Source organism: Helianthus annuus, chromosome 16 (assembly GCF_002127325.2).
Source record: "Helianthus annuus cultivar XRQ/B chromosome 16, HanXRQr2.0-SUNRISE, whole genome shotgun sequence".
Classification (NCBI taxonomy): domain Eukaryota; kingdom Viridiplantae; phylum Streptophyta; class Magnoliopsida; order Asterales; family Asteraceae; genus Helianthus; species Helianthus annuus.
The window spans coordinates 190,510,219-190,537,215 of NC_035448.2; the positions used below are offsets into that span (position 1 = coordinate 190,510,219).

Sequence of the window (26,997 nt, forward strand, 5' to 3'; positions counted from 1 at the left end):
TAGTGGTACACGTGGCGCGCCTGTATTTGCTCATGCTGGAAACGTCGTACTGCTGATGGCAGTCCTGCTCTTGATTTGTTACAGGCCTACATAGCGCTTGATGAGTGGTGACACGTTTGTCCTTTTTGTCGGAGGGAACATCTTTGGTGCCACGTTGCCATATTCCAGAAGCTTTTAGAAGCTTTTGGATTCGCTTGCTGATGTGTGTGCCCTGTAGGATGGAAAAGTGGTGTGGTCCTTACCATGTAGGCAAGGATTTGGGACCATACCTCTTCTAGTCCCCCTAGTTCAGTGTGCCTTCTAGTTGAGTTGATCGTCTAGGAGGGATTCTGGACATTTTAAGTAAGTGGTTTTTGTTTGATGCTTGTTGCTTTCCTTGCGCGGTAATGGTATCATTGCGTGTGGCATGTTGGTAACTTTGCAAAGTTGAGCCAATTGGACGCACGGCGCATGGTTTGTTGATAACTTTGCAAAGTTGAGCTAATTGGACGCATGGCGCATGGCGTGCTGGCAACCTTTGCAAGGTTGAGCCAACTGGACGCACGGCGCATGGTTTGTTGATAACTTTGCAAAGTTGAGCTAATTGGACGCATGGCGCACGGCGTGCTGGCAACCTTGCAAGGTTGAGCCAGCTGGACGTACGGCGCATGGCGTGCTGGCAACCTTTGCAAGGTTGAGCCAGCTGGACGCACGGCGCATGGCGTGCTGGCACCCTTTGCAAGGTTGAGCCAACTGGACGCACGGCGCATGACATGCTGGCAACCTTTGCAAGGTTGAGCCAACTGGACGCACGACGCATAGCGTGCTGGTTCCCTTCTGAAAGAAGTTTCCTAGTTTGGGATAAAGACAACTGATGTGACTGTCTGATGTCCCTGTCTTATCGGAGGTGAACAGGCGCCTTTTCAGTGGTGTCAGTTACTTTTTTGCTCGTTGTCAGGTGTGTGCCGCCCACACTCCCGAAAAAAGAGGTGACGGTTTCTCTCTCTGCTGACATGTCTCCTCCTTATTAGATGACCTTCTGAATTTCTGAAGGCCCACTACCCTCGCATTAAATGCAATGGGTATAAATATGAGGCGGTTTCCTTGACTTTCTTCACTTTTCAAAATTTGAACTCTCGTTTTCTCTCTTGATCCTTTATCTTGCTTCTTCCTTTTCTTGAGTATACTCATACTATCTTTCTGATTTTCTTTTAACATGTCCGGAGCGAATCATTCATTGCAGAAGAAAAGGAACAAAGGCAAGAACCCTCCAGGTCCTGATCAAGCCACGATAGGGTGGAAAGAAGAAGAATTTCATAACTTGGTTAGGGAGATGGGTTTTCTTCCGGATTGGGGTGCCCAGTTTCCAACTCTTGGTTCTACCGCCATGGACGCACCTCCCGGTTATATCACGTTGTATGCCGCTTTTTTCCGGGAGGGTAACTTCAGACTCCCGATGACCAAGTTTACCGCTAAGGTGTTGAGGAATTATGGGTTGCATATCTCCCAAATCAACGCTATTTGGCTTCCCCGTGTTACCCATTTTGAGTTTGTTTGTAGGGCTAACCGTGTTGAGCCAAGTTTTGAAATGTTTAACGTTTTCTACACTGTGACTTACACCAGTGGTTTCTATTCTTTTAACTCCCGGACAGGTGGTGTTATCCCCTATTGCTCCACTCCTCTGAAAAGCTTGCATGACTGGAAGCAAAAGTTTTTCTACATTCGCCGTGGTGTTATCCCCGTGGATATGCACTATCGGTCGGTGAGTGAAGGGATCCCAAAGATAGACATCTTGGTGGATTTTGCGAAGCAAGAGTGGTATAAGAAGGTGACGCACAAAGCTACTGCTATTTTTCAGGTGGAGGAAATGGCTTTGGTTGGCGCTGGTATGAGTTTGCTGTGGTTCCCGAAGAACCCTCTGGGCGTTCCCGTTTATGGTTATCAAGGCAAACGTACGTAATGTGTCATATATATATATATATATATTTTTGTGTGTGTGTCTTTCCTCATCTCTTTGTTTTTTGCAGTTGGGTACAGCTTGTTGAATGTTTTAGACCCGAAGGCCACGGGTGCTATGGTTGAGGCGATTCAGGAGGATGGGAAACCAACATGGTTAGATCAAATTCGCAACCTTTTTTTGCATCCTACGAACGAGAGTCTTGCTGCTTATGCCAACGTTGTTTTAGGTGAAGACGATGAAGATGACGCTATTGATCCCACCCGAGAGGAAATTCTTGTTCTCTTGAGTAGAAGTTGATGCGTGTCAGTGTGTATATATTTTAGATGTATAATTAAGCCCTTTTTACACTTTTAGCCAAGTTTTAAATTTATAAAACACGATATTTACTAACACTAAACACACATATGGGCAAGTGCACCCATCGTGGACGTAGTATAGTGTTGGTAAGATACCGAGGTCGTCCAAGGACACAAGAGCTTTTAATACCGGTTTATCCTCAACGTCTAATCAAATCAAAAAGTTAGAAAAATGTTTTAAACTAAGAAAAATAAAAACTAACTAAATGCTGAAAAATAAAATAAAAACAGATAGACAAGATGAATCACTTGGATCCGACACGTGTATTAGTATAACCTTTGATTATTTTCGCACTTTTGCACTTGTTTAAGAGATTATCTTAGTTATTGTAGTAGGCCCCTCTTTTGAAGGCGACGTTACCCTCAACCCAGTAGTTTGAGTCAGCAAGGATACAATCCTAAAGGGTCGGATTATTGGAAGATAATGAATTAAGTTATTAATGCAAATTATGGTAGGCCCCGCTTTTGGCGGTGACGTTACCCTCGGCTAAGTAGTCTGAGTCAGCAGGGATACAGTCCTAAATAGCCGGGTTATAGTATTAATAGTAGTTAGCTTATGAGGGGGTCAAAGAGTTTGGATCCCCGCCATCCAATACCTATGGGCATTGAAGGAGATCCTACTAAATTTGACCCAGGTCCCAAGCAGGACCTCTAAACGCTGAACAAGGGCAAGACCCTTACCAAACCGTTCCCTTAACCCCCGACCAGGTAGCCAACATACCTCCATATAGACCGTGGAGATATGAATGGTGAAAATCTTTTATTTTATATAGACAGTAAAATAACGCCAAGACACCACGGACAAACGATAAGGAAAGATCACCTTCAACATAAGTAACTAGTTATTAAAGTCATTAATACAAAACCAAATAAAAAGTGCAAAAGATTAAAAATAAAAAGTATTATACTAAACACTTGTCTTCACCAAGTGATGTAAGAGACTTAGGCAACCATGGCCTTGATTGTCAAGAACTCTTACGATCAATCTTGGATCCCGAGACGACTCACACACTCTACGATGGACAATGGATGATGGTGGTGGATGATGGTGTTATGGTGGTGGTGGGTGGTGGATGAAGTGTGAGAGAGGTGGTGTGCCAAGGGATGAGAGAGAATGAAACCAAGCTCCTCTATTTATAGGCTGAACAGAACGCTGGACACGGCCCCGTGTCCGCTGGACACGACCCCGTGCCCGTCTGACATTCTCTCTCTTCATTAATTGTAATTGCGAATTACAATTAATGCGCCTGCTGTACTTTCAACACGCCCCCGTGCCCGCTGGGCACGGCCCCGTGGTGAGCAATGGAAGCTTCTACTGGTTTGTCTTTTCTGCTGCTTCCTGGGCACGCCCCCGTGTTCGCTGGACACGGGGCGTGTTCAGACTCTGTTCTCTTCTCTTTGTCTTGGGAGGTGCCGTTGAGGGTCCGGGCAGTTTACTTTTGTTCCTTTTCTTGTATTTATGGTAGAATTAGTGGTCTTTTTGCTTCTTTTGTGATTTTGAGCTCATTTCATCCTGAAAATACAAAAGGAAGACAAAAACACTCTTTTTCCAACATTAGTACTTAAAAAGGGTTAGTTTTATGCCTTAATTGATGTGTTTTATATGTTGCATTTTACACACATCAAATACCCCCACACTTGAACTTTTGCTTGTCCTCAAGCAAAACTCTTTTAATGTGGCTTACACTCCCAAATGGAATAGGTAGAAGAGAAGTTTTTTTTTAACTTGTCCTAGAGTGTCGGGAATCCAAGGTTTGTATAGGTTCTATTTTTATTTTATTTACAATCTTATTCGTCATGGTTTATTTTGAACTTTTCATAAGATAAACTACTTATTTGGGCATAGCATGCCTTATTAAAATTCCATTTATATACAAGTTCACATACCTCACGGGAGATCACTCAGTCACTCGGCCGAAGGTGTATATTTAAGTGAATCGCTCGAGAGCGGCACGGATTTACATTCTCCATATGCTTGCCAAGCGATCAATCCTCCTCCTTTTTAACTTTTTACCTTTGTAAATATCAAGAGGTCTTTTGGGGTGAAGGCTTGGGTTTAAAGGTGGGTGGTTGGTTAGTGGTTAGTAAAAAGGGCGAAAATCGTAACAAGTGTCGGTTTTCGTAAAATACCTTATTTTTGGTGACATTTATTTTTGAAGTATTTCTCCAAACAAGCTTTTTGTAGCTTATGTTTGTTTTTGACTTCATTCCTTTTTTTTTTTTTTTTCCGTCACGTAAAGGGTATGTTTATGAAAAACCGAGTTTGTTACTAAAATAAAGGTGAAAAAATGAAAAAGGTTTTTGGTGGGTAAAAAAAAATTGTTTTGGGGGTAATGAAATGAAAGGTTTAGGCTCAAAGGGGTTTTCTAGGGGGATTTTGGGTAGGTAAAAAAAATGAAAAATAATGGTTTTGAAAGAAAAATAGTTAGTCCTAATGCCTCCATCATTTACTTACTTGGGTTTAAGTTGGTAAGGACCGGGAATGTATCGTCGTGGCAAGTTCTAGATTTGTAAAGACCGAGCGGCTATTCACACAAGAAACGAAAAATGAGCATTTAATCTAAATATGTGTATTTTTATGCTCAATAAAGGCTCAAAACTCACTTTTTGTGGGAATGGGTTTTTAATGTGACCAAGCATATATAATCGAATTTTAGCTAGACTTGTTATACCGTTTCATAATTTTCTTATGTTAGTTCTTTTTATCACGACGCTATCGGTTGTAAGTTTGTAAAAATATAACCTTTTTATAACTTGTTATTCCCAACTTAAACTAAGACAAGTAAATAAAATAAAAAAAATGAAAAAGTTTTTGAAAAAATTTGGGGTGTTTAGCGGTTCCAATAGAGTTTTGTGTAAGGCTTGTTTTAGGATTTTGCAAAATTCCAAGGTTTTAGCATCCCCCCCACACTTAAATTACACATTGTCCTCAATGTGTCCAAAAATAAAGTTTTTGGTTGATTAGAATATGTAAAAGTGTGTTTGAAAACAAAGATTCGTGTTACTGGCGCTCTGGACACGGCCCCGTGTTGACCGGGCACGGCCCCGTGGTCAAGTGCCAGTAACAAAAATTATAGAATTGAAACAGAAGCCTGGACACGGGGGCGTGTCCGCTGAACACGGCCCGTGTCCAGTTACCTGAACTGGGTGATTTCCTGCAGGGGGCTCAGCACGGGGCCGTGTTGGTTGGGCACGGCCCGTGTGGAGCCTTCTGTTATGGAGATTTTGTCGGTTTGTTCTGTTCTTCTGCATGGTTCCATTTTTTCTCGTTCCCTTTTTCATCCATTACCACCATGAGTCCATAAATCATAAAAACCATCATAACATTGCTAACCATAGAGGAATTACATAGCTAATTAAACTAAGGGAAACATAAGGTTATCATAAAGGTTCTACTTATTTAGGAAAATTTCGGGAATAGTTTCCCGATGTAGAAACATTCTTCAGCCCATGGCTCCTCGGTTTTCACTCAAAGCCATTCTTCTATCTCCCTTGGGAGGTAGAAGGTAGCCTCATTTTCTTCGGTTTCTCGAGGAGGAGCGCTAACCGGGACTCCTTGCACTACTCTTGGTTGAGGCACTTGGTGCAAGGCGTGCCATTCTGCTGGGATGATAACCTCGGGTACTACATTCCACGCCCTGTGTGTTATCACCGGAACCAAAGGCGGGGAAGCAAGAAGGTTTAACCTTTGGTGCAGAAGGTTCACTTCTTGCAAGCAGCCCTCCAAGCTTATCGTCAGATGATTAACGCGGTCCACCAAAGCTTCTTCTACACTTGTCATTTCATCTACGGCTTCCCTTAAAGCGTAAACGTAGTTTACCAGGGAATCCTCTGCGGTGGATGATCTCCTTCCATTTCGGTTATTCCTTGAAGACGCTCCGCTGTTTCGGCTGGCCATTTTCTGCGAAATAAGCCGAGGATAACTGAATTTTTGCTAAACAGTACCTTGAACACGGCCCCGTGCTCAGTGAGCACGGCCCCGTGTTCAACTGTCTGCAGGAATTTTTGTCTAATGGTTCTAGTTTTTTTTTTTTTTTTAAATTATTTCCATATACTTACGTTGTGTTATAAGCTCAGATAATTTAAAAACAAAGTTATAGAACTAACTTTAGACAAGAACCCATAGCTAAAACTCCTACAAACTTTGCATAGAAGGTTGGAATCATGGGTTTCCAAGCTTCCATGGAGGTAGGGTTTGAAAAATCTTTGGAAGAAGAGGAAATGAACAAAAGTGGAAAAGACAAGATGGTCCTTAGGAACCTTCTTTTGGTACTTACCTAGGATGGTATATGTGAAGATTCCAGGGATCTCTGCTTGGTGGAGTGGTCAAAAATGAGCAGGATTCAGGCTGCATTTAAAGAAAACGACAGCACACTGAACACGGCCCCGTGTCCGCCGGACACGGCCCCGTGTGCAGAGAAAATCCTGACACATTTTGTCCGTATTCTGACAGAATCAGCAGAAAATCTTCTGAGCGAACACGGGGTCGTGGTGACCGGACACGGCCCCGTGTCGGAGGGCTGTTTTATGGAGTTTTGTCTTTATTAAGGAGCTAATTCTTATCGGGTGGCTCCTGACTTGTTGGAACAACCCCAAAATGCCTAAGATACCTTAATTGTCCTATACTAAGGCGAGAACGCAAGAGGTTGTCGGTGAGGGTAATTCCTATTTTCATTCTAGGTGGACAAGTCCAACCCTTTCCCGGGCTCTCGTTAAAGAAGGTGTATGCCGAATCGCTCAGGTCTATGTATGCACCGAACGAGGTCGATGGGGAGTCCTTCACGGCACAATCGGCACAGGGACGACTATCGTCCACGTCTTGTTTAGGAAGAAAGGTATTTTTGGGAGCAACGAGGTTGTCAGAATGCGGTTCCAACATTTCCTCATGGTCATCATCTTGGGATGGATCTAAGAAATCCTTCCTAAGTTCTTTTGACCAATTTAGAAGTAGTTCTTCTAGTTGAAATAGCTCGTCAAGGAGCATATCTCCTAGAATATCTGGTTGGGCGCATTCGAGGGAGAAATAGTGTTTATTTTTACTTTCGCCCCTCTTAAGGTTACAAGGAATTGGTGGGTCTATATAGTGTGGCCTATAAGTGAGGAAGAAACATTTTAATTCCTCGTGTTCGCCTCCACATATTTGACACCACAAACCATAAGAGTGCCGAAAGTAAAAAGAATCACTATTACTCATGTTTGTATCAGAAGTTACCAACCGCCGGGATCAAACGGTTCTGTTTTCAGCAACTGAATCTTGGGCACGGGGGCGTGTTGAGTGGACACGGCCCCGTGTTCAGCCTACTGTCTGATATAAAACAGGATTGCCAGTTCCAATGATTGGGCACGGGGCGTGTTCAGCGGGCACGGCCCCGTGCTGAGCTCTGCAGAAGCTGAAAAATCTAAAAAAAAATCCTAAAAATTAAAGAAAAATAAAAAGATGATTAGGCCGTTGATTCCTAACTTTCTTAAAATCCTTGTGTCCCCGGCAACGGCGCCAAAAACTTGATGCGTGTCAGTGTGTATATATTTTAGATGTATAATTAAGCCCTTTTTACACTTTTAGCCAAGTTTTAAATTTATAAAACACGATATTTACTAACACTAAACACACATATGGGCAAGTGCACCCATCGTGGACGTAGTATAGTGTTGGTAAGATACCGAGGTCGTCCAAGGACACAAGAGCTTTTAATACCGGTTTATCCTCAACGTCTAATCAAATCAAAAAGTTAGAAAAATGTTTTAAACTAAGAAAAATAAAAACTAACTAAATGCTGAAAAATAAAATAAAAACAGATAGACAAGATGAATCACTTGGATCCGACACGTGTATTAGTATAACCTTTGATTATTTTCGCACTTTTGCACTTGTTTAAGAGATTATCTTAGTTATTGTAGTAGGCCCCTCTTTTGAAGGCGACGTTACCCTCAACCCAGTAGTTTGAGTCAGCAAGGATACAATCCTAAAGGGTCGGATTATTGGAAGATAATGAATTAAGTTATTAATGCAAATTATGGTAGGCCCCGCTTTTGGCGGTGACGTTACCCTCGGCTAAGTAGTCTGAGTCAGCAGGGATACAGTCCTAAATAGCCGGGTTATAGTATTAATAGTAGTTAGCTTATGAGGGGGTCAAAGAGTTTGGATCCCCGCCATCCAATACCTATGGGCATTGAAGGAGATCCTACTAAATTTGACCCAGGTCCCAAGCAGGACCTCTAAACGCTGAACAAGGGCAAGACCCTTACCAAACCGTTCCCTTAACCCCCGACCAGGTAGCCAACATACCTCCATATAGACCGTGGAGATATGAATGGTGAAAATCTTTTATTTTATATAGACAGTAAAATAACGCCAAGACACCACAGACAAACGATAAGGAAAGATCACCTTCAACATAAGTAACTAGTTATTAAAGTCATTAATACAAAACCAAATAAAAAGTGCAAAAGATTAAAAATAAAAAGTATTATACTAAACACTTGTCTTCACCAAGTGATGTAAGAGACTTAGGCAACCATGGCCTTGATTGTCAAGAACTCTTACGATCAATCTTGGATCCCGAGACGACTCACACACTCTACGATGGACAATGGATGATGGTGGTGGATGATGGTGTTATGGTGGTGGTGGGTGGTGGATGAAGTGTGAGAGAGGTGGTGTGCCAAGGGATGAGAGAGAATGAAACCAAGCTCCTCTATTTATAGGCTGAACAGAACGCTGGACACGGCCCCGTGTCCGCTGGACACGGCCCCGTGCCCGTCTGACATTCTCTCTCTTCATTAATTGTAATTGCGAATTACAATTAATGCGCCTGCTGTACTTTCAACACGCCCCCGTGCCCGCTGGGCACGGCCCCGTGGTGAGCAATGGAAGCTTCTACTGGTTTGTCTTTTCTGCTGCTTCCTGGGCACGCCCCCGTGTTCGCTGGACACGGGGCGTGTTCAGACTCTGTTCTCTTCTCTTTGTCTTGGGAGGTGCTGTTGAGGGTCCGGGCAGTTTACTTTTGTTCCTTTTCTTGTATTTATGGTAGAATTAGTGGTCTTTTTGCTTCTTTTGTGATTTTGAGCTCATTTCATCCTGAAAATACAAAAGGAAGACAAAAACACTCTTTTTCCAACATTAGTACTTAAAAAGGGTTAGTTTTATGCCTTAATTGATGTGTGTTATATGTTGCATTTTACACACATCAAAGTTCTAACAGATCTTTTGAAGGTCTAACTTCTTGTTACACGCGTGCAGGTCCTGCGCAAGGGGCTGTTAATGAGCCCGTTAACGAAACCGTTGATGATGATGTCGAAGTTCCAGTTGAGCCTACTGGTCAGTTGGAAACGGGGAGAAAGACAAAGGCTGGCAAGCCCGAAGGGAAGGAGAAAAGGGCTGAGGGAAAAGCCACTGAGACTCCTCGTAAGCGACCCTCTACTCTTCATGTCTTAGATTACGTAGTCGTTTCTGATACATTGTCTGGTTTAGGGGTCGGAGAGAAACATCGTGGTTCTGACCCTGATGATCGTGCTACTTTGACGGAGATGATGAGGAAGAAAGCTCTTGAAGAGAAGAAAAGGAAGCTTGACGAGCAAGCTACTGCTATGCTTGCGTCTAAAAAGGCCATGCTCCAGAAAGAAACTCCTCCTGCCCCTTCTGAGTCTGAGATTGATCTTGGGGCTTTCACTGCTACTCACGGGAACTTGTTGGAGAAAATTTATGAGGCTTCTGGTTCTGGAGGTACAAAATTTTACCTTTGCTTGCTTGGGTTATCCTTTCCTTGCCTTCTTTCTGAGTGTTTTGTTTGTATTGCAGTAGGTGTGAAGCCGGTGAAGGGTGCTCGTAGGTTTGATATTTCTCAGATTACTCCTCCCTCGTCTCCCCCTTCAAGAACTTTTGGTTTGTCCACTCCTCCTGAAGTTCTGGCTGAGAAAGAAAAACATATTCCTGTGGAAGTGGAGCAGGTAGGGGAGGGTGGTGGTGGTGATGCTGGTGGTGCCGGTGGTGCCCGAGGTAAAGGTGCTGAAACGGAAACAGAGTCTAGTGAGGCCACGCAACGTCAGACCATTTATACCAGACGTCATCCGGCCCCTAGTGGTGGTGGCACCTCCGGGAATCCTCATGGTCAGGAATTTGAACACGTTCAGGCTGGGTCCTGGGATACCCATAACCCAACGTGTGACAATTTGCCACATGCTCCTCGATGGAATCTGACCCAGGGTTCTCGGATGAATGATCTTGATAACTGTCACGATTTCTTCTCTTTGTCTCTCCCCCCTGCTGAGAGGCTATTTCAGAAAAAACGCCCCCGATTTGACCTGTTAGATGATCATGTTCGTGCTGGGGTTAATTATTTTGCCACCTCTCAAGATATTGTTCGTGAGTGGAGACTGATGGGGGAGGAGACACTGGAGTTTGAAAATGAGAAGAGGGCGTTTGCTAAGGAGAGAGAAAAGTTTAACGCTGAGAAGAAAGGTTTACTGTGGAGGGTTGCTGATGCTGAGCAGAAACTTGTGCAAGAGAAGCAGGTGAACACCCAAAAGCAAAAAGATTGGGAGAGTGCTTGTGAGCGTACCAATGCAGAGATGCAATCTCAGCGCGATGCTATTGTCAGGCTATCTGGGGAAAAGAAGAAAACTAGCGAGGAAGCTGAGCAAGCGCGCGTTGCGTCTGGGAAAAAGGAAGAAGAGTATGTTCAGCGTATAGCTAGGTTGGAGGAATTCGGTGAAAAGAAGGTTGTGGAGTGTAAAGCTGCTGAGCTCCTTGCTGAGGGGATTTCTGCTGACTGTAAATGGTTGTTGTCGTGCGCGGTGCCCTTGGTAACTTCCTTTGTTTTATATTTGCTTTCGGTTTGTGTTAATTACTTTTCTTATTTTGCTGTGTATCCCTCACAGATTGCCGATCGTAGAGTGAAATCTCCTGAGCTTGCCCACTATATGTTTGAGTTGGGTCAAGCGGGGTACAATAGCGGTCGGAAGGATGGTTATAGTGAAGGTAGGGCTGCAGCTGTTAACAATGAGAAAGACTATCATTTCGAGCTCTACAAAGAGGATTGTGGTGCAAAGTATGCCGCGAAACGGCAAGAGTTTGCGTCTTTGGAATTTGCTGTTGTTAAGGCTGCCCAGAAGTTGTCTCGGAAACCTGATGGTGTTGCTCTATTGAAGAAGGCTCTTGGTGATGAAGATCACGCGACTGGAGGCGCTGGAACTAGTCATCTAGAATGAAGAATTCCGACCTGCGTGCCATGTATAGCCTTGGATGGCCTTGTAACTGACTGACTATCTTATAAACAATTTCAACTTAACCTTTTGTGCACAGGTTACTTGTGTTCGCCTGTGAACGTTTAGCTATGCATGGCATCTTTTATGTTAATATTCACCCTTGGTATTTTGCATGTGAATTTTGTTATCGTCATAATATATGCATGTGCAATTACTTTGATTAGGTATCACGAATGAATGGTGGCGCTGACAGGTTGTGTTGCGTTAGTTACAACGTTTATTCTGTCGTTTATGTGCGCAGGTTAGTTCGTGAATACGAAGTGATCGATATATAGATTATTGTGTAAACCCAGCTGTGTTCAGCTTTGGGGGTCTTACAATGTTTGTCTGCCATGTTATCGATGTTATCGTGTTTACGTGGGTACGGAGTTTTGATTTGGCGTTTTGTAGGCTTTCGTTGTGTTTTTGACCCGGCTGTGCACTTGATTGCGACGAGCCTTGGAGGTCTACAACGTTTCGTGTATGCCCAAAGTAACATATGCAGTTGTGACAAAAAATTTCACATGAGATAGAAATAGCCAAACACTTCTTGTATTACTAATAAATGTGTTGGCAATGCGGTCGTTGCAAGTACATAGAGAACTTCGATTGTTTACATATAGCACTTCCTTAATTGTTGAGCGTTCCAGGCTCGTGGAACCTCTTTGTTGTCTAGGGTGCGTAGCTTGTATGCCCCTTTTCCGAGTACTGCATCTACCACATAAGGTCCCTCCCACTTGGGAGCTAGTTATAGTACTTTTCCAGCTTTGTTTTGTATTTTGCTTCATTGATTGCCGCCATCTCTCTCCTTTCTTCTAGTAGGTCAAGGTCTAGCCTCCTTTCTTCTTCGTTGTTGATCATATTCATGGAGAGCATTCTTGGTGACGGCAATCCGATCTCCGCTGGTATGACAGCCTTAGACCCATAGACTAAGCTGAACGGTGTCTCTCCGTTACTGGTTTTGGGCATCGTCCTATGGGCTCATAGTATGTTGGGCAATTCGTCAACCCAGCCTCTCCTTTTTTCTCCCAATCGTGCTTTAATGCCGTCTACGATGCTTTTGTTAGCGGCTTCCACTTGCCCATTCCCCTGCGGGTGTGCAACCGAGGAGAAGGTATGTTCGATCTGTAATTCTTTGAGCCATCGTTGGAGGTCTTCTGCAGTAAAGTTCGTCCCATTGTCGGTGATGATTCTTAATGGCAGCCCGAAACGCCACATGATCTGTTCCCAGATGAACCTTCTAACTACGGTAGATGTGGTTGATGCGAGTGCTTTTTCTTCTACCCATTTTGTGAAATAGTCGACTGCGACTATTATAAATTTCACTGCACCTGGGGCTTCAGGAAAAGGGCCGACCATATCTATTCCCCATTGTTGGAAAGGCCACGCCGTCATGACGGGCATTAATTCATTCTTGGGGCGCATCGTCTTGGGAGCGTGTCTCTGGCACCCACTGCATTTTCTCAAAGCCTTTACTGTGTCTAGGTGCATTCCGGGCCAATAATATCTGGCATTCATCACCTTTGCTACCACCATTCTAGGTCCAACATGTATGCCACAGATTCCCTCATGCACTTCTCTGATCAAGTAGTTCGCGTCTTCTGGGTCTACACATCTCAATAATGACCCGAGGTATGATTTTCGATATAGGATTCCATCAACCATCTGATAGTGTTCCGCCTTGTATTGGACTTTCCTTGCTTCAGCTTTGTTCTCTGGTAGTATCCCAGATTGAAGATACATGATTATCGGAGTCATCCACGACGTTGTTCCCATTTGAATAACGCTTACTTCTCTTAGTGGTATTGATGGGTTGCTCAAAACTTCTATGCGCACGTCCTTGGCTAGGTGCTGGAAACTTGTGGATGCGAGTTTACTCAGCGCGTCTGCTGGTTTATTCTCGCTCCTGTTGATGTGGTGCACCTTGTAGGAATAGAAGTTTTGTAGCAATGTTTTTGCTTGGTTCAAGTAGAGCGCCATCACGTCTCCTTTAGCATCGTACTGCCCATTGATTTGTCCGGCTACTAACATTGAGTCCACATGCGCCTCAATGTGTCTGACTCCCATCTTGATTGCCAATCTCAAACCGACAAGGAAGGCTTCGTATTCGGCTTCGTTATTCGTGCTTTTGAAGTCTAGCCTTATGGCGCACGTGAATTCATGTTTGTCAGGGCTTACCAGCCTAAGCCCTGCGCCTGCACCGTCTTCATTAGACGCGCCGTCTGTGTATAGTAGCCATGGTTCTTCTGTTTGTTTCCTTTCAGCTTTCTCCATTGCCTTACACTCCCGATCCTTTTCATCAGGCACTTCTGTCATGAAATCAGCCAGCACCTGGCCCTTGATTGCTGGTCTTGGCCTGAAAACTACATTATGGCCTCCCAGTTCTATCGCCCACTTTGCTAATCTTCCAGAAATCTCTGGCCTTGTGAGGATGTTGCCAATGTTGTAATTTGTTAATACGTGAATGACGTGGTTGGCAAAGTACCTGCACAACCGTCTTGATGCATGGATTAGTGCTAGCACTAGTTTTTCCATTATTGCATACCGAGTTTCTAGGTCGGTCAGAGTGCGAGACACGTAGTAAACCGGTGTTTGGACACCTTGGCGATCGACGAGTAAAACTGCTCTGACTGCTCTATCGGATGCTGATAGATATAATACCAGAGGTTCTCCTTTCACTGGAGCCGTCAATGTTGGCAATTTTATGAGGCAATCCTTCATCTCGCGAAATGCGCTCTCGGCTTATGGAGTCCACTGAAATTGGCTTTTCTTCATGCAGTTGCGGAGTGTTTTGATAAACGGGAAAGATTTAGCTGCGTGATTGGCTAGGAAGCGGTTGAGTGCTGCCAACCGTCCTGCCAATTTTTGCATCTCTTTGATGGTTGATGGTGAAGGCATTCTCTCGATTGCTTGTACCTTTTCAGGATTTACTTTAAAACCATCTTTCGTGACAATGAAACCCAGGAACTTTCCTTTTTCCATGCCGAAAGAACATTTCGCTGGGTTTAGCTTGATACTTACACCGCGCAGTGTGTCGAACGTCTTCTGAATATTCCCTAGCATCATACTTTCTTCTTTGCTCATGATGACCAAGTCATCCATATACACTACGATGTATTTGCTGATGGCATCACTGAACGTTTCATTCATCAATCGCTGATAGGTCGCCCCTGCATTTTTTAGGCCGAAAGGCATTTTGGTGTAGCAGTACAGCCCTGTCGGCGTGCGGAATGCGGTCTTGTCTTCATCTTGGACGGCCATCTGAACCTGGTGGTACCCCTTGTAACAGTCAAGGAAGCACTTTCATCTGAATGTTGCTAGCGAATCAATCTTTTCATCAATATCTGGTAAGGCATAGCAGTCACGCGGGCATGCTTTGTTCAGATCCTTGTAATCTACACACATTCTCCAGCTACCATTTGATTTCTGTACCATTACAGGGCTCGCCACCCAAGTTTGGTATCGGACTTCTCTAATGATACCAGCATTCAACAATTCCATGACTTGCTCTTGCATAGCGTCGTGTTTTATGTCTCCCAAGTGGCGTTTGGCGTGTACCACAGGTTTTGCACTTTCTGAGACATTTAATCGGTGTTCTGCTATGTGCCGTGGAACACCCACCATGTCAGTTAGTGTCCAGGTGAACACATCCATGTTTTCAAACAACAACTTTTTTAGCATCGCGCGCGTGAGATCGACATTGCAGGGCCCAAGGTAACTGTTTATTCTGGGTATGCGCTGTTTAACACCCATTTTTCTGCTTTCGCGCGTGGTGCTGGTTTGCTTGCCTTTGCTGGTCGGACTTCATCCGTTGCTAAAACTTCCTTGCTTGCGTATATTATTGTTCTCCCGGTTTCTGTTGGGAATCCCACGGCTGAATGTGTTCCGGAGCAAATCATACTAAAATCTCCTTGAGACTCTCTTCCCAGGAGGATATCATGTCTTGAATGTGCGGGCAATACCATGAACGTGACTTCTTCTATTCTTGAATTTCTTCCGTCTGAGAGTATCACCGGGAATGATATCTGGCCGAGAGGAAAGACGGCTTCATTGCAGAAACCAGTTAGTGGGTAGTCAACTGGTTCCAAGCGCACCTTGTCCTCTTGGTCGAATTGATTAAAACATTGCTCGTATATGATGTCCGCGGTGCTCCCTGGATCGATAAAAATGTAGTCGGTTTGGTAGTGACCGATTACCCTAGATATGACTATGGGTCTTCTTTCTCTTGGACCTCCTCTTACAACAGGGAAAACAACTTGTCTTTCGCGCCATGAGTCATCTTGTGTGCGCTTGTTATAATTTTTCCTTGGCCTTCGTGAACCCCCTTGAACCATGTGGGTTTCTAATTTCCGGAGTTTTTTGTTATCTGGCCCTTCTTCTCTTCTTTGAATCTGGCGGGAGTCGCGCTTTCTACCTTTTACCAGATGAGTGAGCTTCCCGTCTCTTAAGGCCCTTTAGATCTCCTGCTTTAGGCTGAAGCAGTCGTCGGTTAAGTGACCTGTGTCTTTATGAAATTCGCAGAAAAGATTTGGGTCTTGACCCCTCTTGTTTCGCATTTGTAGAAGTGGCTTGGACTGGTGGTTCTCAGTTTCCCGTCTCCTTTCTCCATATGTTTAAGCAATCAGCCGGATCTCTGGTGTGCCTTCGCTGCTGGGAGAAGTGCGCGAGGAACGTGTCTCGAAAGTCGATCCATGAATTGATCCTTCCTGCTGGTAGGCTGTCAAACCAAACGCGCGCTGCGCCGACGAAGGTTTGAGCGAAGAGATGGCACCACGTTGGTAAATTCCATCCACCTGTTGCTCATGTGCCATTAAAAACTTGGAGATGATCATCGGGATCTGTCAAGCCGTTGTATTTGCCCACGTTGTGTGGCAGTTTCATTTTGTCGATAGCGGTTGTGGCAATCTCTTTGATAAATTTTGAATTTTCGGCCATGTCGTCTGGACGATAGCTCAAGGTGTAATCGTGCTCTGCTTTCGGGTTGTAGCCTGCGCGCTTGTGAGGCTTGTATGCCTCATGTTCTGGGTGTAATATGCTGAACACTGTGCTTTCTCCTTTGTACGTCGGGTCGTCTTCTTCATCGTCCCATTCAGTGTTCAGGTTTCGCGCGCCCAAACGACTTTGAACTGGCTTTCTCTGTGGATGGGAATACTGCACATAGTTGCTTTCAGTTTTGCCATATGTGTCGCGTGTGTCATGCGCGCTTGGTTTTCTGATGTTTGGCATAGGTCCTTTTTCAGGGCGCAAGTTCCATGCATTGATCTGCTGAGTTGTGTGAGTACTTAGAGACCTATGCGGCGGAGTAACGAATGCGGACTAGTTGGCTTGTGCTTGAAGGAAAGCCTGTTGTGCACTGAGTTGTGTGTAAACGAGGTTTATAGACACCATCTGTTCGGCATACCAGGAAGCCAGAGTTTTTCCTTCGGGTAGCCCTAGAAGTGTAGAGAAGTTCAGTTGTGCCTGTTCCGATGGAGCTGAGGGGCCAGCTTCATGGCTTAGTGTTTGCACTGGTGGGGGTGTTTGTTGGGCTACCCCAGGTAAAGGTTGGAAAGTGGCTCCATTTGTAGTTTGGGTGATGATCCTAGGTGGGGGTTGGAAAGTGGGTCCAGTTGTGGTTTGGCTAACAACCCTGGATGCACTTCCAAAGATACTAGTTCATTTGCCCTTCTTGGATGATTTCGTTCCTTTGACCCCTTTGGACGTGCACGGTGTCCGAAATGAGCTCAAAAGAAGAAACTTCTCCGTCCACCTGGTGGGAAGGGTTTGTTTCAGCCATTTTAACGAGTGTTTTTCGAAGAGAAAAGAGATAAGTGTGGTTTTGCAAAAAAGCAGATGGCGCCAATGGTGAAACACAGGTTAACGCTGAGGTTAATCTGTGGGATTGTCTCTTCTATGGGTTCAATCTCCTTCCCTGCTCGTGAAATGACTAAGATCCTGCAAAACAGCAACACTGTTAGTCTCGTTAAGAGGGGAATATGGGGGTTTCCCTCTTAAGCAGGCTCCGGCGTGAGAATAGGTACTGTTCTGAGGAGAATAACAGTCTGTGTATGATGTGAGAGTATAGAGAGCCAGATGATTCAACCTGAAAGATGAAGGGTCCTATTTATAGCCGGGCGATGGAAGAGGGAAGAGCAGCGTTGCCAGCTGTTACAGGGCGCCAGCTGTCCGACCAAGGGGAATATCCTCTTGGTCTCCTCTGCTGTGGTCAGGGTAGTGGTACACGTGGCGCGCCTGTATTTGCTCATGCTAGAAACGTCGTACTGCTGATGTCGGTCCTGCTCCTTGATTTGTTACAGGCCTACATGGCGCTTGATGAGTGGTGACACGTTTGTCCTTTTTGTCGGAGGGAGCATCTTTGGTGCCACGTTGCCATATTCCAGAAGCTTCTAGAAGCATCTGGATTCGCTTGCTGATGTGTGCGCCCTGTAGGATGGAAAAGTGGTGTGGTCCTTGCCATGTAGGTAAGGATTTGGGACCATACCTCTTCATATTCCAAAGAAACCAAGTTAAATCACAAGATTTACATAAACATTGTTTTTAAAGAAACTAATCATGTTTCTAGTAATGAAACAAGTATAAGAATACATTGTTTATAATAAAAATTCAAAAGAATGATTTTTGGAAAAATCATCTAGTAAGTTGTAAACACCTAAATCCTTTAAGAATGATATTTTTAAAGAAATAAACACATTTTAAAGGGTAACTAAACCTACTAAACACACTACCAAGTTAATACAAGCTTGTGATTCAAGTCTCGGATTCTACAAAGGTTACATCGAAACAACGATTACAAGAAAGCAAAGTTTCCAAGAATAGGATTATAAACAAAGGTTTCCAAATATAGAAGGTGCGAAATAGCATGGCATTACAATCGGCGCCACCGCCACCCACCAAACAATACAAGGTAATGATTCATTCCATTCTCACATGATAATAAAACAAAACCATGGAATGGTGATGATCTATTTCATTCCCTCGTCATTCTATTACCTCATCCATTCCATTACCTCGTACTAAACTGTCACACCCCGAGATTTACAATTCAGTCCGGTGGGCCCGGTGGGGGAGTATCGTGACGTATGATTGGTATCGTCATGGTCAAACATACACAGAATAGCACAGCGGATGTCTTGGAATATAAAATATTATTATTACAAACACAAATGTCTAAAAATATCAAAGTAATTAGACAGACAAGCTTGTAATAATCCACAGGCGGATCATTAAAACAAAAGGAGTTTATCAGACTAATGGCTTATGCGAGGGAGTTGCAAGTTCCTCGTCTAATAATCCTGAGTAGCTTCCAGCCTATATACGTATTTGTACCTGTCACTTAGACTTTTGAAAATACGTTAGATTTCACTGGTAAATACAATCAACCGACACATTTGAAAAATGTTTCATAAATTGGTTTAATTGCACAAGGCATGAACATCTTTTATACTTGGTACAAACTACATCTTATGTTATCAGTTTTACATAACTTGCTCTACATACGGGGCCTGGTACTATGTCGGTTCATGATTAACCGACACACCACTTATTCCCTTATTGGGAAACCCATATTGGGTATAAAATTATTTAATAAACCATATTGCGTCTGTCAGGTGTATGCTTACACCCCATGCTTAGGTCATGGCCATTTGCAATTAATGAGTCAAGGATATCCAGGACACGGTCGCGTTAACCCCCAATGTTTCAGTCAAGTAATACGAATTAAAACGGGTTATTTGAATTTCCCGACTTATTAGTATTCGAATCCCATACCTGACCATGCGGTAATTATATTATCGTATCCCAAGCCCGTATAAGGGAAAATATGTTAAGAGTATTTACCTGAGCTAGCTTCTGTCTTAAATTGCAAGATTTATAATAACTCAGTTGTATTCAATTAAGTAAGCGTAGGTATAATTTACCGGAAGGCTCTAGTCTGGAATGATGGTATAAATAACCAATTAGAATGCGAACGGGTTTTATTTAAGTCATAGACTTAAACCGGCTAGCTGGAAGTATTAAAAACGGTACGATATGCTAGATTAAGTGATGACTGGAATAAAACGCAATTTAGACCCAACAAGTATGAAGACTTGTATAATATGGGTAAACTAAATACATTTTGGATTTTGAAGTAAAAATGATAAGGTTTGACTCGTTTTGGCTAATTTATGTAAACTAGTCACTTAAAACGCACGTACGCATATAAGCATTAACGGGTAACCGGATGAGTCATATACAAGTTCCATAAGTTATTATGCTTAAAATATGTTGTGATATCAGTAGGATATCAGCAAACATGCCCAAAAATATTTTAAAACCAAATTAAGTCCTGTAAGGGCATTTTGGTCATTTTTAGATTTATAAAAGAGGTTTTAAAGCATACTGATGTTCTGGCCTAAAACATTCTGTAAAAACATTTATTTTATGATGTTATAACAGTAGGATATCATACATATGTGTGGTTTACCATTTATGGCCAAACTATGCCCCGAAAGGGTATTTTGGTCATTTCACGTATGCCTTTAGGGACAAAATTGGAACTCTGAGTTCCTGACTTATACCTACTGTAAAAATATTAAAAATTATTTATAATTTCAGTAGGTAACAAGTCTTGGGTGCTAAATATGGTTTTAAACCATACTATGCACCTAATTAGCGTAAAAATCGAATCGTGATTCTGAGGTTTTGACCAGCCTTAAATGATTAAAATATTTTATTTTACATATTAAATCAGTAGAAAAAGGTTTGGCATGTTAATCATATGTAAAACACATTTTATTAGCAAAAGGGCATTATCGTCAATTATGGAATTTATACAAGAACTCAAAGATATGGTCAGTATCTAATCTGCCCCGACATTCCAAAAATTCTTAAAAATGATATCATAACAGTAGGTAATGAGTTTGGTGTCAAAATTTATGGTTAAACGTGACTTATGCATGAAAGCGTAATTTAATTTAAAAAAAAATAATTTTACAATATCTTGCATAACATTAGTTTGAGACCAGAAAATAATGTCAAAATAATTTAGACATGTTTATATATCAGTAACTAAGTTATTTGCATGCTTACATATTCAAACATCTAATTTTTGGACTATAAGGGCATAATAGTCAAAGTTAAGCATAATAGCGGAAACAAGCAATAACTCAGATTTCTAGTATGATCGTGTAATATAACCTTATGGGGTTATGTTACGTTATATTACGATCATAAATGAACTTAAAATCAGTAACAAACTATTTTAATTCGGTTCATAATCGAAAGTCAACGCAAAAGTCAAACTTCGCGACTTTCGGTTGCGAACAGGCCCTAAAACTTGAATTGACGAGCCGAACATGTTTACACATGTTCTAATAATTATTACCAAGTTGTTTAAATGATAAAACGTATTTTAGAATACTTTTAAATGTATATCGCAGTTAATTTCAAAAACTGCCCCGTTGACTTTTTAAAACAATATTAAGTTGACTCGTCAATTGACCAAGCAAACGTGATTCTTAGGAGGTGCACTTTTGAGGGTTTAACACCTACCTAATTACGATCACGTAGCCATGTTCGTTGTGAACAATGGCTTGACCGTCTACGGTCTAACTAAAAGTCAAAGCGTTTGTCGTAATCGCTTGACTTTTTAGCTTTAAACGTCAAATAAAATAACTAGCCATGAAAGGAACACTTACAAGTGGTCCTATGGACTGAAAATAACTCAAAGGATGCTCCTAATTAATCTAGAAACTTCCATGTTGGGAGAAATAGGAAGAATGAAGTGATGGTGCAAGTTGGAAGTGAGAATTTAAGGCCTATTTATAGATTTCAAGAATCTCTATGATCTTGTCAAGTGTTTTGAGGGGATCATGAGATGATTACATGTGTATTACCAGTTATAAAATCAGTATAACATGTCCATAGTTTTGTTTAATGGTTTTGTGTGGGGAAACAAGCAAAGAAAACCATAAAAAAATCAGCAACTGTTGATGCTGTTTGTTTAGCTCGCGGCCCGCGTAGGCTTGAAGCTTGGCGGTCGCCGTCAGCGACCGAGGTCCAGCACAGATCCAGGTTTGCTGCTTTGGCAGCTTTGGCCCCTCATTCATTTTTCAGCTTTTTAATGTTTTAAAATTTTACATTTTACTCACCATACTTATGTTCTTATATGAATTATTAATATAAGGTGTGAAAACCCTTAGTGACGCTTCTTAGGCACACCCGTGAGCGTGACCGAGCTTTACGAAGTTCCTGTTTCGCTTAAAAGGTCGCTCAAAGGTGCAGCTTCGCCTGTTGTCGCTTTTAGTCCTTTTATCGCACAAAGATGTGCTTAATATCGTTTAACGATATCAAAGCCTTTCATGGCCCGATTAAGCATTCCTGGAAGTGTGACTGAACACTACGACATTCCAGTTCGCTTAAATGATCACTCAAATGTGTAGTTTTAGATGTTGACACTTTTGGTCCCTTTGACGCACAAACTTGTGCGTATTATTGTTTAATGGCATCAAAGCCCTATGTAGCCCATATTAGGCATTCCCGTGAGTATTATCAAACATCACGATGCTTCGGGTTCGTTAAAAGGTCATTCAGAGGTATAATTAAACATGTTGACGCTTTTAACCCCCTTAACTTGCAAACTTTCGCGCAACATCACTTTTTGGCATAAAAGCCTTAAATGACCAATATTAGGCATTCCCGAGAGTATGATCGAACATCATGAAGCTCTTGGTTTGTTAAAAGGTCAATCAGAGGTAAGAGTTAACATGTTGACGCTTTTAACCCTTTGTCGCGCAAACTTTCAAATATTTACGTAAACGGCTCCTCTCGATCAACAAGTGGCTTATCTGTGAATACGAATAGCATGAAAGGTTATTCAGAGGCTTAGTTTAAGAATGTTAACACTTTCAGTCCTTTCACATTCAAAGTTTTTGATTTTTCGCAAAATTAGTCCCTAATAGTCAACATTTGACTTCATTAGACTTTAGTACACGTGTCAACACATCATTGGACGTGATTTTACGAGGTGTTACATAAACAGACAGGGTTAAAGACAATGCAGAATGAACACATTGCCACATCACTAGAGCCCAACTTAAAACTACATGGGAAGGTACAAACTAAAGCATTAAACATTCCACAATTCAATGATCTGGTTCGATTTGTTGTTTCTCCATCTTGTTTTAGTCTAAACACTAAACAAAACCAACCTGTAGGGTTAAAAAAATTTAAACCATCAAAACTTTTTTTAAAAAAAAAACCTCCAAACCACACCAATAACCTTGTACGGTATGTCTTTTGTGCCTAACTTAATTAATATTTTTGGTTAAACATGGTCATGTGACTTGCACATTAGGGTACTCTTGTCAAAAACAAATTATATCAAGGCACTATTATGTAAAAAAAAGACTTTATATAAAAAAATTCTGTACATTTTCTCTCTTTGTCTGAACTCCCTCTCTCTCTTCTCTCTCTCAATCACACACACAAATGGTGAACCTACAGATAACTTAGACATCAATGGAGGAAAGATGATTTTGAATTAGGTGTTCTGCTTCTGCTATGCATTCTTTTTTCTTTTTTTCAAAAGCACTTTCAGATCTTGCTTTGTTCTTACGGTTGTTAGGGGCGGCAGAGGTATTGAGGTGGGTGGTGGGTGGAGGTGCGGTGGCGGAGATGGTGTTAGGGGTGGTTGCAGGTGGTAGTGGCAGGAGACTCATTGATGGCCGGATTCGCATTTGGTAGTTTAGTTGTTTTTTGGGGGTTTTGGAGATTTTTGGGGTTCTTAGGTTATTGAGTTGATTTGGAGATGGTGGTGGAGGGTGATGGTGAATTGGTGATAGACTGATAGTGGTCGTAGATGATGAAGGGTGGTGGCGATGGTGGCGATGAAGGGTGGTGGTGGTTATATACGTATATACATATAATAATAATAATAATAATAATAATAATAATAATAATAATAATAATAATAATTATAATAATAATTAATAATTAATAATTCTTTTGTTTTATTTTTTTTAAATTATATATTAAATAAATGAGGTAAAAAGACTAAAATAACATTGGGTGATCAGATTTAACCAAAAATATTAACTCGGTTAGGCACAAAGAACATATCGTGCAAGATTTTGATACATTAAGTACATAACTCGTCAAATTTTGCGCTAAAGGACACCGTTTAAAAAATTGTGTATAGATAAAGGACAATAATTTACTACTCTTAAACTCCGGAACACAAGGAAAAGAAACTTGTCAAAAGCTTAAAGATTAAACCACATTTTTACCATCTAAAACAGATTTATAGTCCAGAGATACACATTTTAAATGACCAACAAAATAGAACAGTTATTTTCCAAAGCAGATATTATATCTATGCAAAACTGATGAAAAGTTAAAGGATCTCAATGTGATTATCTTCAATCTAGTGCATTATATCAGCAGCCTTATACAGCCTACTTCCAAGAAAACCAAACTGAAAAAGAACATACATTTTTCAACATCAAAAACATCAATAGTCCTTGAAAGAACATAACAAACCTACCTCAAACACGAGTACACGAAGTATCGAAATCATCCGGAGCTACACGAGCAATCCAGTTGCTAAGCGTTTTCTTGATATCCGAGTGATTAACATAAGCCAACTCATACATACTACACAAATTCACCACAAAAGTCTCGTTTAAAGCAGCCGTCGGAACCCGCTCCAACGCACTCTCCAGCACCTTAATAGAATCCGATAAATCCCGCAGATACATTAAACATAGAGCCTTGTTATTAATCGCCACCACATCTGAATCGTCTCGATCGATACACTCCTGGTACTCCCGTACAGCAGAAACATAATCTTTCCCGACCATAAACATCAACGCCTTATTCCTGTTTACGAGATTTTTCAACTCGATTTCTCCTTTTTCTTCGGTCACAATCCCTTCAACAATACCAAAACTCGCTTTCGCGCCTTCTAAATCACCTAACTGCATTTGGATATAACCAAGCTTCGAGATCAAAACCGCTCTACCAACCGGGCTCGTGTGACGGCTAACCAAATCTTTGATCAAATCCAAACAAACCCCGAACTCTTTATGACTCAAATGATGGCTTATAATCGAGTTAATCACCAACCCCTCGCGTTTTCTCCATATATCATCCGCCAAACCCGATGAGTCTTTATCGTTTTTCGGTTTTATTTTCTCCCTAACGAAATGTAGCAGTGTATAGAACCGATCTAGAGTTTCTTGACGGTTTCCGGTTCTAGACGGAAGTTCCGCATACAACCACCGGAGAGAAAACGGGGCCATGGATCCGTAACGGCTAGGGTAGTGTTGTGGGTAATTCTCATAACGATAAGTAACATCGTCTATGCCATTTTCGAGAGTGTCAAGTTCAGTGACTGCTTCTGCAAAACGTCGTAGTTTGGCGAGGGCTATCGTGTTATAGGTGAGATAAATCAGATGCTCATGCGGTTTAGAAAGAAGAGACTGAGTTCGCGCTCGAGCTACTTTGTCGATAATCGACCGCCACGAGCCACGACACGCAAGATCTTGCAGGGAAGATAGCTCATAACAAATGTCGTTCAGCGAGCCAAACGCATTGTTAAGCGGATGATCAAAGGTTTCACCTTGATCTTCTATTATGTTTTCAAGATCCATGCTTCGGTTTGACCCAATCCGTATTCAAACTTATTCGAAATCGCTATAAATACTCACAAGTTTTCAACTTTCATACACCTGAAACAAGCAATTATCATCTACATATGAATTACAGTTAAAAATTCAAACTTTTTTTTTCTTTCTAAATCTACAAATTGGATCACAGGCCCAAATCTGATAAAACTAATAACAGAATGGGTATAATAATCAAAGATTCAAAAGAGGTCATGATATAATCAATGTGGGGTATAGTAATCCACACTCAAAAGAGCAAATTGAACGGTGTAATTTAAGTAAATATACTTATGAAAAAATGGAGTTTAAAACCCTAGAAAGTTCTGAAATTGGTAGTTTTAGATCTAAAAATTGAAAGTCTACGATCTAAAGTTATCAAACAGATTGATGTGATCTGAAAACTTACCTCTTTTTGATGCTTTATGATGGATGATTGTTCTCCGGAGACGAAGGGTGAGGGAAGCAATTGGGGGAAGAAATGGGTCAAACGGGAACAAAGAAAAGAGTAATGAAAAACAACGAAATAACTAAATAAAATATCAATATTTTGTTTTAATCAAGATATTAGTAGCTTTTTGAGTACTTTTAACTTATTTGATTTATAAAAAGTTAATAAATCATTTCGATATTGGTTGGATAAAGGTTGAAAATGAGTTTTATGGCTTAAAAAAGAGAAAATAAGAAGTTAGAACTTCTATCTTATGAATTATAAAAAGTTAATAAGTTATAAGTTAAAAGGAATGCTAAACACCCCCTTAGTCAAATACATTCTTCATAGTTAAGATTTATATCTATAGGTGGGGTTCTAAAGCGAACACTAGTGTATTTGCGAAGTGAGTGAACAAATCCTGGGTATTGATTTACACACATGTATGGGTAGGATTTGTTCACTCACTTCGCAAATACACTAATGTTCACTCTTAAACCTAATCCTTAGAGCATACGTAGTGGGGCGGTATCCCCTTCCATAGCGCCGGTAAAACGCCCCAAACACCAAAACGTGGGGCGCTATGAAACAAAAAATGGGGTGTGGCGTGATAAACTTAGCGGCGTTATTTTTTTTTATTTAATAGTTGACCGTTGATTAACGGCCATATTTAAAAAAAATTCAATTTTTTTTATTTTCACACTATAAAATAACTTCCAACTCTTTCATTTTTTTACAAATCATACTCAAATATTCTCTCATTCTCTATATATTTTTTAAAAAGTGTTGAAGCTACTCCCACCCTACTAAAAAAAATAGGTTCCCCGTCGGAAGACTCCTTCACCGATATTTACCGAAGATTTTTATCACCCGAAGAAGACGCGGAGGAGGAAGAAGCGGTTACGAGTGCATGTACTTTTGTGATACAAGCATTTGAGCACGTTCGGCCTACTCCCCCTCCACGACTCATCTTGCGGCGCACCTATATCTTGCGAGATCGTGAAGCCGCAAACGAGCGTTTTATGAAAGACTATTTTGATGCGACACCTGTTCACGGACCCAATGTTTTTAGACGACGTTTTCGGATGAACCAAAGGTTATTTTTGCACATTAATAATGATTTGGAAAATAGGTATGATTTCTTTAAGCAAAGAATGGACGCGCGAGGATATTTAGGCTTCACCTCAATTCAAAAGGTCACATCCGCCTTACGCATATTATCATACGGAAACACGTACGACATCAACGACGAGTACTTGAAGATGGCGGAGAAAACAACCCGAGATTGCTTGGAACATTTTTGCTATGGTAATTTTTATTGTCTTTTATTTATTTACTTTTATATATTTATTTTTTAGTAGCTTACTAGTAAAACTTTTATATATT

At 41.6% G+C, this 26,997-nt stretch overlaps 1 protein-coding gene across 5 annotated transcripts in view; it reads right to left on the reverse strand.

Annotated features, from left to right (window-relative positions):
- Nucleotides 1–25,716, reverse strand: part of LOC110920459 (trafficking protein particle complex subunit 12) — a 56,179-nt gene extending 30,463 nt beyond the window's left edge. For 3 of the 5 annotated variants that reach the window (XM_035985002.1, XM_035985001.1, XM_035985000.1), the window contains exons 1-2: nucleotides 25,591–25,716; nucleotides 24,062–25,247 (exon numbers count right to left, since the gene is read on the reverse strand). In XM_035985002.1, coding sequence (XP_035840895.1) covers nucleotides 24,063–25,169 — 1,107 coding nt within the window. In that variant the 5' untranslated portion in view covers nucleotides 25,170–25,247; nucleotides 25,591–25,716 and the 3' untranslated portion in view covers nucleotide 24,062. Of the gene's footprint in view, nucleotides 1–23,838; nucleotides 25,248–25,590 lie in introns of those variants that run through there. The other 2 variants (XM_035984999.1, XM_035984998.1) reach the window with 2 other exon arrangements.
- Nucleotides 25,717–26,997: the final 1,281 nt, after the last annotated feature.